Source organism: Syngnathus scovelli, chromosome 16 (genome assembly GCF_024217435.2).
Source record: "Syngnathus scovelli strain Florida chromosome 16, RoL_Ssco_1.2, whole genome shotgun sequence".
NCBI lineage: Eukaryota > Metazoa > Chordata > Actinopteri > Syngnathiformes > Syngnathidae > Syngnathus > Syngnathus scovelli.
The window spans coordinates 427,845-437,292 of NC_090862.1; the positions used below are offsets into that span (position 1 = coordinate 427,845).

The window sequence follows — 9,448 nt, forward strand, 5'->3', positions numbered from 1 at the left end:
CGTATAAAAGCTAATAATTCAACTGAAATTTCAGAGCTATGATTGATGTGGCAAGGCTTTCATTTAAGATGCTAATTACAAGATGAATAAAACTTTCAGAAGAGATCAGATAAATTAGTAGTATTAAAACACCCGAATGAATATGCGAATTAATTTCAGCACCAGGGAGAAAAACCTGAGTCTGGGAGACATACGGAAGTTTTCAGAAATAGAGCTTTTAAGTTGAAAGTCTTAACCGGAAGCCAGTCAGTCCTGGACGAATAAAGCTTTGTGTATCCGAACGGGCTATGGCTGACATTCTTTGTTGACTAAAGTGGCCGTAATACTGCATTATATCGGCGATTTCGCGACGCGACGACGACCACTAACGTAAATTCTACTAATTATTCACATTGGTTTAACAAAAGTGGTCGCGAGCGCTTCTCGAGGGGAGACATAATTTGCGGTGAGCTAACGCAAACGTGTTAGCTCCGCTCCGCTCCGCTCCGCTACGATGTCGCTGCACGGCAAGAGAAAAGAAATCTACAAATACGAGGCGCCATGGACGGTCTACGCAATGAACTGGAGCGTACGACCGGACAAACGCTTTCGCTTGGCTCTGGGAAGCTTCGTGGAAGAATACAACAACAAGGTGCGTGCATCATTTATTTCTCTCATTGGGGGCTGTTTAATAAAACCCGCGCTAAAGATAGTAACGCGATGGATGCTAATCATAGTTGTGCAGCGGAGCACTAATGCCTTCTAAATCCTGATGTTTCACGGGGAATGATGTCCGACAACGTTCGTCTACAATGAATTCATATTCATTTAAAAATGTTGAAAACGGCCTTTACTTTTAATCGGGACTTCATGACAATATGAATTTGCATTAAATGTCTAGGGGGGTGGTTGTGTGACACCTTGATTAAAATCTTTAGGAACACCCGTTTAGATCATTTAAAAACAAAGAATACATTGTGCATTTTCTCTCAATGCACATGCCTTTTAATACAATCAGCGATCATTTATGTTATTATGTCACGTGTCTTTACGTTCAGGTCCAGCTCGTGGGTCTGGAAGAAGAGAGCTCAGAGTTTGTGTGCCGGAACACCTTTGACCACCCGTACCCAACCACCAAGATCATGTGGATCCCGGATACCAAGGGGGTCTATCCAGACCTGCTGGCCACCAGCGGGGACTACTTGCGCATCTGGAGGGTACGCTGAGCGAACAATATGCCTTGGTTGTGTGTATGGAGCAATGACATTGAAAAAGGAAAAGAGTGATGATAACCAGGAATAATAGACAAATAGTTCTTCGATGTAGTAAATGGTTTCTCTTAAACACCGCTAAACCGTACTTACTTTCCAAACCACAAGGAATTATTTTTGGAAGTAACAGGTAGTGAGAATTTCCTCCACTTTGCAGGTCAGTGACACGGAAACACGCCTCGAATGTTTGTTGAACAACAACAAGAACTCCGACTTCTGCGCGCCGCTCACGTCCTTCGACTGGAACGAGGTGGACCCGAACCTTCTGGGTAAGAAGAATCCGAGGCGTTGTCTTGTGGAAATGTATCCTAAGAACAATTCTTCACCTGTGCAGGCACATCCAGCATCGACACCACCTGCACCATCTGGGGTCTGGAGACAGGTCAGGTTCTAGGTCGCGTCAACCTGGTATCGGGACACGTCAAGACGCAGCTCATCGCCCATGACAAAGAGGTTGGTGCGATCTCGGTTGTTGGAGAGTGAATCCGCTAAGCCGCTTGATTTTTACGGATAAAAAAAAAAGCTGTTTATTTGAAGGCCTTATGACACGGCCCAGCTCGAGTGTGATCCTCGTCCCCGCAGGTGTACGACATCGCCTTTAGCAGGGCGGGCGGCGGGCGCGACATGTTCGCCTCGGTGGGCGCCGACGGCTCGGTGCGCATGTTCGACCTGCGCCACCTGGAGCACAGCACCATCATCTACGAGGACCCCCAGCACCACCCGCTGCTGCGCCTCTGCTGGAACAAGCAGGACCCCAACTACCTGGCCACTATGGCCATGGACGGAATGGAGGTAGGTCAGCCTCGTACGATAGCAATTGTCGACTGACCTGGTATTTGTTTGAGAATGGCGTTTTTGTGTCACAGGTTGTCATCCTGGATGTACGTGTGCCGTGCACGCCGGTGGCTCGCCTCAACAACCACCGCGCCTGCGTCAATGGCATTGCCTGGGCGCCACACTCCTCGTGTCACATCTGCACCGCAGGTAAATGACACATCTACACAGCATACAGAGTAGCATAGAAGCTTTTGACAGTCGGCGGCGCGCGACACTAGCCCAGAAGCACCGGCTCCTTCGCCGAGTCACATGACTAGCATTTGGAAAAACACGTATTCTACCTCTCGTTTGTTTTTCCCTTCCTCCCGCGGTAGCCGACGACCACCAGGCTCTGATCTGGGACATCCAGCAGATGCCCCGCGCCATCGAAGACCCCATCCTGGCATACACGGCCGAGGGCGAGATCAACAACGTGCAGTGGGCGTCCACGCAACCCGACTGGATCGCCATCTGCTATAACAACTGTCTGGAGATCCTGCGCGTCTGAATGGGGAAGGAGAGGAGAACCTTCCTTGAAGAGAACTCTGATTGAGCTGTTTGGAGTGGACGTACTCGGCAATAAGCCTGGCTTTTTTGTCTGCGAGGGAGGCCATTGTTCTTCGCCGCCTTCTATTTCTACTCCGTGTGTTCCAGCTCTTTTATTTATTCTGCTCTCCAGGTAGACAGACGTCTTGTAGTACTGAGGAGTTTCAGTGGCAAATTCACAAGAAAAGGAATCATTGCTCTACGAGATTTAGCCTCCTAGAAAATAGGAGTTTTCATCTTGTGGTGTCAATGTTGCTTTTCAGGATGTCCCTGATATTCCTCTGTATGGTAGTGCTGAACTCCGACAAAGATTTTGACGTTTGTGGGATGGTTGTCATGATTTCGGTTGTTTGTGTTGTGAAGATTAAATATCAATTCCGTCATGACTTCCTATGGACAGCAGCAACTCCAGACTTGATTCTTTCCCCTCTGTAAACATCTTTGCCCCTTTCTTACAGTTTACCTGTGCTGGAAAATTGGACTTTTGCCCTCTTGTCTCCTTCCACACGTTGAGGTTGTCTCCTTGTAGCATGCCATTACAAGGCAAGGGGGAAAAAGTGTACATACATATAAATATATCCATTTAAACATGTCGGATAGCAAAGTGGTCAAGTTGTAGGCTTTTTTTGCATTAGGTCTCATGGAATCTGGTCTAATAAATTGTATTCATCCATGTATCAACTCACTTTGTAGTTATTGTCCACTACTACCTAATGTATTAAAGTCTTCCTCAAATATTTATACGAATTTAGCCTCGCGTCTACGGCTTTTCAGTTCATATTTACTCTTAATTTTCATTTCCACTCACCTTTATAATGATGTATCCGTTTCATTAGTGTCGACTTCTGGTGGTGTGCAGTAACTTGCAGTTCCACCGGGGGTCGCCAAACCTGCAATTTGTAAGCGCATTGCAAATATTATTGCTGTAAAAGGTTGGTAATTAAAGCTCTCCTTTCCTTTCAAAAAAATTGCCTTGTTGGAAGTCGAAAAAACCTTTCTCGAAGTACTTCTGGGTCCACCCATGGACGTTCCTAGGCAAATAGGAAAACTAAGCAAATACCAATCTGTTTATTTTCCTGCCCCATTCCCCCGGACAGAGAGCCACTGAGCACAGACACTCTTGTACAAAAGGAAAGAGGTTTTATTCACAGTTTGTCCCTTTTTATTCAATACAGAGGAAAGGCAAGGATGAGTTGGGACATCGTGGACCAGTTTACAGAGGAAGAGGAGGCTGACGTGACAACCACGCCGGCCGGGAAGGGGAGAGGATGAAACGTCGCCGAAGACGGCAATGTTTTCTTTCGGAGACGTCCCTCCTCTCCCTTTCTGTTTGTCATCCCTTCCAGCACCAGAGGACCTCTTCGGAATGGGAATGAGGACCCCCCCCCGCCCCCCCCCGGGTGGTCTCGAGAGGACGGCGTGGAAAGAAGATGGCTGGCGTAAGCGAAAGATGATGTCATTTTTCTTTTTTTTATTGAAAAGCATCCCCTGTTCTCCCATAAGCCGACACAGACATCCCGTGAGCTCCCACAAGTCTCCACTTTGGAAGAGACAAGTGGGAATATGACCCCACGGAGGGTGGGATGGATGGAAGGAGCCAGGGAAGAAGGAAGGAAAGGAAAGGCAGGAAAAAGCGAAGGTATTTGTCGTCTTTCATCCTGTCGTCTTACTCCTCCTTCTCCTCTCCGTGTGTGATGACGTAGCAGATGTTCTTGTAGTCCACGTTGCCCGCGACGTCAGGGGGGAAGGCGGCCCACATGTTCTTGATCTGGCAACAACAAGTGGAAGTGTTGGATGTTGCAATTGCTAAAATCTCACACAATCCTGCAAATAAATCAGAAGCGGAGTCAGATCGTTTTACCTCCTCCTTGGAGAACCTGTCGCACTGAGTGGTCAGGAGCTCCTCAAGGCTGAGGACGCAAAACGGACAAATGAATCACAATGGGCTTTTTGAGCAGCCTCACCACACGACGTGTTGAGCAAAGAATTGACAACTATGCCTCATTTCATGTTTTCGTATGGTTTCAATCACGTGTGGTGAAAGTTCACACTCACAACTGCTTCTTGATGGTTCCGGTACCCTCGGGGTCCAGGACCTTGAAGGCGGCAAGAATAACGTCCTCGGGGTCAGCGCCTGTCACAAAAATAAAGTCATTGATTGAAAAAAAAAGAAAAGAAACGAGGCCTGTAGGTAGGCAAGATCCAAAAAAGCTACCCTTCAGCTTCTCGCCGAACATGGTGAGGAAGACGGTGAAGTTGATGGGGCCGCTGGCCTCCTTGATCATGGCCTCCAGCTCCTCGTTCTTGGTGTTCAGCTGGCCTGCAGCCGGGGAAGGACATAGATCAGGATCGGGTAGTGCAGGCGAGTTGCGGAGAAATCTTGACTCACCCAGGGAAGCCAGAACGTCCCTCAAATCATCTTTGCTGATGATACCGTCTCTGTTCTGGTCGATGATTGTGAAGGCCTGCGAGGAGACAAATGGATGAAGGACACCCGAGATATATTTGGTGCCTTCTTGTGGAAAGCTAAAACCCTCTGGATGCTTGTCAATAAGAGTCTCCCCTGACTGGAGTCACATTCCTAAAAGCGCCTGCGGCGACTTTCCTTTCGGGTTAATTTGGGACGGCAGCTGCGGGACCCGTCTTCTCAGCTGAAACTCAAGATCTTTGAGTCGGGTCTCGGCCCGGCTAATCGTTGCCCGAAGATGGCGTCACGATCTAAGATAGTCGCACGTGTGAACGGCGCTGTCCTTTTCTTAAGTGCCGAGGTGCAATTTTGGCGTGAGGGCCGCGAGCGACAGCTGGGCGGACGGCGGGTGGAGGTCAAAGGGAAGCAAAACAGGAAGGAGGTGTGGGACAGTGCAAACGACGTGCTTGTTTAAGTGTCAGCCTGCTGGCCTTAACGATCAACTCCAATTCAGCTTTGACATTTTTTTTTCTCTCTCTCGCTCTCACCTCCTTGTACTCCTGAATCTGACTCTGCTCAAACATGGAGAATACGTTGGAGGAGCCGCCATCTCCGCCCCCCTGCCTCCTCTTGGTCTTCTTGGGTGCCTGCACGGCAAATCGGGGAAAAAAAAGAAATCAGAGGAAGTCGCTCGCTTCCTTAATGAGAAGAACGTTTTTCATTCAAATGGTGACAATCACATTTGCACATTTGCCCGCTTACTTTAGATGTTTTTTTTTTTTCCCTCCTGATTTACATTTTTGTAAACACTTGGTTTTTTTTTCACTTTCTTCCTTCCTTTCCTGTATACACTATGAATGGTCTGGCCCAACAAGCTTCTGTCTTATTGTTACATTTTGCATCTCCAAAGCTTGCATGAGCCTGCTCCAAAGTACACAACAAGAAAAAAAACGTAGAATTCCATACTGCCGGCTGGAAAAAGGGACATAGGGTGAGTCCACGTCGACGGGCGGGGCAGCTACTCACCATTTCGAGACGCTGAGAGTGGAGCTTTGGGACGATGAAGAAAGAGAGGAGAGGGTGAAGCCGCGTCGGTCCTCCGCCTCCGGGGGGCTTATATAGCCCCGGGCCCCCTCGTCTAACTTTAGCCACAACCTCAAGTTTGGATGGGGGATAAAAAAGAGAGCGAGAGGAGGGGATGCTTGGGGACGAGCGGATGGATGAGCGAAAGCCAAGGAGAGCCAAGGCCAGTGTTGGCGGATCCGCTTACAGGAGAGCCAAAATAGACGCGGGCGTCTTCCAATCAAGTCAACCAGGGAGCTTGCTGCAGGTCCTCCGTCCCACGTGGACTAATAAGGACATTGAGGACACGGATGCTTGGAGGATCGGAAGACAGAGCGCCCCCTCCGCCCTGGTCCCTCCTTGAGTTCCCCGCCGACCATCGCCGCCTTTATTTTTGGGTCCTCGACGGGATATCGGCGATTGGGTCGCGAGAGTGCGCCTTGACCGTGTATGTGCACGGCTCCCGTGTCTCTTGATGGAATCATCACGTTCAATAAGGTCACACCAAAAAATGGTACATTCTAGACGCCATCTCCAACTGGAAGCTAAATCTCACACTTTGCAAGGAACCTAATATTTTATGATTTAAAAAAAAAAAAAAAAAAAAAAAGCTATGCCGTGAATTGATTTAGTTGCCGCACTCAAATCATCTTTCGCCATTGAAATGAACGGAAGGGCCATTAAAGTGTTCTTCAAATGTGCCAACCAACTGATTTCTAGTGTAGCTGGTGTGCCCGCCTTAGCCACCGGGAGGCAGCAAAATACAGTCAAAAGCGTCAATAGTATTAGTTGTACTTTACCGAGTCTCGGCATATTGTTTGTCTGAAAGTGTTGCACCGTCATTTTTGTTCAAAGATGCCACTCAGTGCAATGATGGGAAAGGTCGTCACATTCTTGACTTGAGTACAAATAACTGGAGCTAGCCAGCCGGCTCAAGTCTGAAATTGATGAGACGCCAATGTGTCAGACACTTGAACACGCCGTTAACCTGTGATCTTTTCTTAGCGTATCTTTGTGCAAAGGTGCCACTTTACTGCTTAACATTTTTGCACCTGTTTGCCAATTGGACTCTCAGCACTTGAGAAACTAAGTCGGCCCGCAAAGCCACTCCCTCCCTCCCTCCCTCCCTCCCTCCGCTATGTTGCCGGTGACGGCAGTAGACGTTCGCTTGAGAACGCCGACAGCTGGGAGTGACGGAAATAGCCAAATTAACTCGGCTCTGTGCAATGAAGGGGAAGTGGGAAATGGCTGCTAGGGGGGATTTGAGGCCTATTTGTCTTTTTGTATCCAAATTTACTCGGCACTAATCCAGACTCATTTGATTAAGAAAGCAGGCCGGGCTATTATTGGCTGTTTATATTTCCACTGCTCTTTCTCCACCTGCTGCACAGTCCGGCCTCGTTTGTTTCTCCTCGCCCGCTGCCCACTTCCTGTCACTTGTCTTGCGTCTGACCTTTGAACCCGGCCTCACGTCGCTGTCACCATCTTGTTGGATGAGTAATGTACGATGGCGCGGACCTTCAAGTACCCTATTTTTCTTCTTCTTTCTTCTTGGTGATAAAATTTAATTTGCCCTGCCCTGATGGAAACATGTTTTGACACAGATAAGTTCCGTCTTTTTCTTTTATATCTCACTTCCTCTTATACAATCTTTAAGTTACACGTCAATAAGATCTTCTTGCAGGTTCCCCTCCGGTGGCTGCCAACTGGTCAGCCATTCTTCACGGGCCTTCTTAACGTCTTGCCCGTAACGGCGGTGCAGCTCGCGGAACTCCTCCCGCGCATTACAACCCACCAGGGGCCACTCGGCCAACAAAAGCGGGGTCGGAACGTTCAAGGGTGTGACGTGAGCGTTCCACCTGTGCCACCGCTTTGGAGATTTTTGCATGACAACTCCTGCTGCTGCTGCTGCTGGTGGTGGTGGTGGTCCGAGGTTCAAGTTGCTGGCTGGAGACTCACCGTAGCCCTGATGGTGCTTCAATTCTGCACAAACAAAAGGATGTTCTGATATTACACTCAGTTCAAAGATTTGAGCGATATCATGATGGTCTCGCTTATCAGCTACCTCCGCCATCTCGTGTGAGATTGTTATACTGCACGTGGAGGTCACGTAGCAGCAGCGACAAGTAGCGGTGGCTGGCCGACAGCAAAGCCCGCAGCCAGTTCTCCAGCGTGCCCTCGTCCGCTGCCGCAAACTGGTAGCTCTTTTCTTCGGGCCCTTGAAAGAGTAAAGAGAAGCAGAAGCGTCCGTCGGCATCTACTCGCCGCACGGCGCATCCCTCCAGCACGATGACACCCAGCAGGTGACGGTCCGCGGGGTGCTCCTGGTAGAAGAGCAGGTTGCCTTTCAGGACCAACCAGCGGCGATGGTACGAGCCATTTCGCTGTTTCTGCCAGGATGATTGGATCAGTTGAACTTTTGCTTAGAATTTTGTTTGCATGTTTAGTTCGGAACCTTTTTGAAGAGAAAGCCTTGTTTGTCAGCCAGTGATGTGCAGGAGTGGTAATGAGTCAAAATCTTCTTGTGGAGCTTCATAACAACCCTGAAAGGAAGAGAATATGCTTGGATTTTGATGGGTACCCAAACCTCCAACATCATCTCAACACGTTTTGTGCGTTTTATACATAGAAGACAATAGTGACGTTTGGGACTTACCTTTGGCAATGGCGAGTCCCCCGGCTGGTCACTTGCACGCTCTCATTAAACTTTGCATTTTTTTCCCCAAACATATGAAAGGTATTTTCGTAGCGCTCCTCTTCGCCTCACAGGCGCTCTAAAAACGTTTGAATTTCAAAGTTTCAGGTTACGTCCTGTGAGCGCCGGTGCCAAGTGCTGAAATATAAATAACTCGACCCACTTCCTGGTAACAGAACCCAGACACACATTGTGTTCCCTACAACGACACCGAGGCGCTCGCTTGAGCAATCACCGAGCGAAAAAAGTGTAACTTGGAAGTGATGCTTGAGCGCTTCTGCATTCTGTGTCACACTCACGATTTGCTCCAATGCATCATGTGCTGCACCAGCACCACCAACTGTCAAATCCTCATTTAGGACACTTGTAATTATCCTAAAGCCTCCAATTGTCATGGAGATTTGTTTGACCCACATCCAGAAACCAATCAGGAGTCCCGGATGGATGTGGAGTCATTATTGAAGGGAGTGAGGAAGCAATAGCGCTGGGGGTCCGAGCCAGGGAGACGCAATTGGAGCTGTGACGGTGGAGCATCAGCGGTTCGGTCCGAGCACCGTGGAGCCGGTGGGAGGTCCGAGAGCTGGAAGGGAATAACAAAGTCAGAGTTCGCGGGAAACAGGCAGACCGGAGACTCAGCGCAGACCAACGAGTAGGGTTGACTTGGGTAATTGC

General features: G+C 48.8%; 3 protein-coding genes across 5 annotated transcripts; 1 reads left to right on the forward strand and 2 right to left on the reverse strand.

Annotated features, from left to right (window-relative positions):
* Positions 1-226: 226 nt before the first annotated feature.
* Positions 227-3,363, forward strand: dcaf7 (ddb1 and cul4 associated factor 7). 2 transcript variants are annotated; one of them, XM_049745244.2, is made up of 7 exons: positions 227-631; positions 1,038-1,196; positions 1,408-1,519; positions 1,585-1,703; positions 1,833-2,042; positions 2,117-2,233; positions 2,398-3,363. In XM_049745244.2, exons 1-7 carry the CDS (start codon positions 494-496, stop codon positions 2,572-2,574), a joined length of 1,032 nt encoding a protein of 343 aa, XP_049601201.1. In that variant the 5' UTR covers positions 227-493; the 3' UTR covers positions 2,575-3,363. The 2 variants fall into 2 exon arrangements, with proteins under 2 accessions (XP_049601201.1, XP_049601202.1); XM_049745245.2 differs by having other exon boundaries at positions 229-631; positions 2,117-2,234; positions 2,402-3,363.
* Positions 3,364-3,732: 369 nt separating this feature from the next.
* On the reverse strand, positions 3,733-6,211 carry mylpfa (myosin light chain, phosphorylatable, fast skeletal muscle a). The gene is made up of 7 exons (XM_049745247.1): positions 6,046-6,211; positions 5,568-5,666; positions 5,002-5,077; positions 4,828-4,932; positions 4,668-4,746; positions 4,474-4,522; positions 3,733-4,380 (listed from the first exon to the last, which is right to left on the reverse strand). Exons 1-7 carry the CDS (start codon positions 6,046-6,048, stop codon positions 4,279-4,281), a joined length of 513 nt encoding a protein of 170 aa, XP_049601204.1. The 5' UTR covers positions 6,049-6,211; the 3' UTR covers positions 3,733-4,278.
* Positions 6,212-7,690: 1,479 nt separating this feature from the next.
* Positions 7,691-9,222, reverse strand: pheta2 (PH domain containing endocytic trafficking adaptor 2). Of its 2 annotated transcripts, none has more exons than XM_068653356.1 (5): positions 9,076-9,222; positions 8,738-8,855; positions 8,537-8,624; positions 8,147-8,471; positions 7,691-8,064 (listed from the first exon to the last, which is right to left on the reverse strand). In XM_068653356.1, exons 2-5 carry the CDS (start codon positions 8,809-8,811, stop codon positions 7,739-7,741), a joined length of 813 nt encoding a protein of 270 aa, XP_068509457.1. In that variant the 5' UTR covers positions 8,812-8,855; positions 9,076-9,222; the 3' UTR covers positions 7,691-7,738. The 2 variants fall into 2 exon arrangements, with proteins under 2 accessions (XP_068509457.1, XP_068509456.1); XM_068653355.1 differs by having other exon boundaries at positions 8,940-9,081.
* Positions 9,223-9,448: the final 226 nt, after the last annotated feature.

Excerpts from the sequence above, each read along its gene's own strand:
- pheta2 (XM_068653356.1), bottom strand. The coding sequence starts at position 8,811 with ATGTTTGGGGAAAAAAATGCAAAGTTTAATGAGAGCGTGCAAGTGACC. Across the intron at positions 8,625-8,737 it reads GGGACTCGCCATTGCCAAAG|GGTTGTTATGAAGCTCCACA; the intron begins GTAAGTCCCAAA and ends TCTTCCTTTCAG. Across the intron at positions 8,065-8,146 it reads TCTCACACGAGATGGCGGAG|AATTGAAGCACCATCAGGGC; the intron begins GTAGCTGATAAG and ends TTGTTTGTGCAG.
- mylpfa (XM_049745247.1), bottom strand. Across the intron at positions 4,933-5,001 it reads GGACGTTCTGGCTTCCCTGG|GCCAGCTGAACACCAAGAAC; the intron begins GTGAGTCAAGAT and ends CCCCGGCTGCAG. Across the intron at positions 4,747-4,827 it reads GTTCGGCGAGAAGCTGAAGG|GCGCTGACCCCGAGGACGTT; the intron begins GTAGCTTTTTTG and ends TTTTTGTGACAG.
- dcaf7 (XM_049745244.2), top strand. The coding sequence starts at position 494 with ATGTCGCTGCACGGCAAGAGAAAAGAAATCTACAAATACGAGGCGCCA. Across the intron at positions 632-1,037 it reads TGGAAGAATACAACAACAAG|GTCCAGCTCGTGGGTCTGGA; the intron begins GTGCGTGCATCA and ends CTTTACGTTCAG. Across the intron at positions 2,043-2,116 it reads TGGCCATGGACGGAATGGAG|GTTGTCATCCTGGATGTACG; the intron begins GTAGGTCAGCCT and ends TTTGTGTCACAG.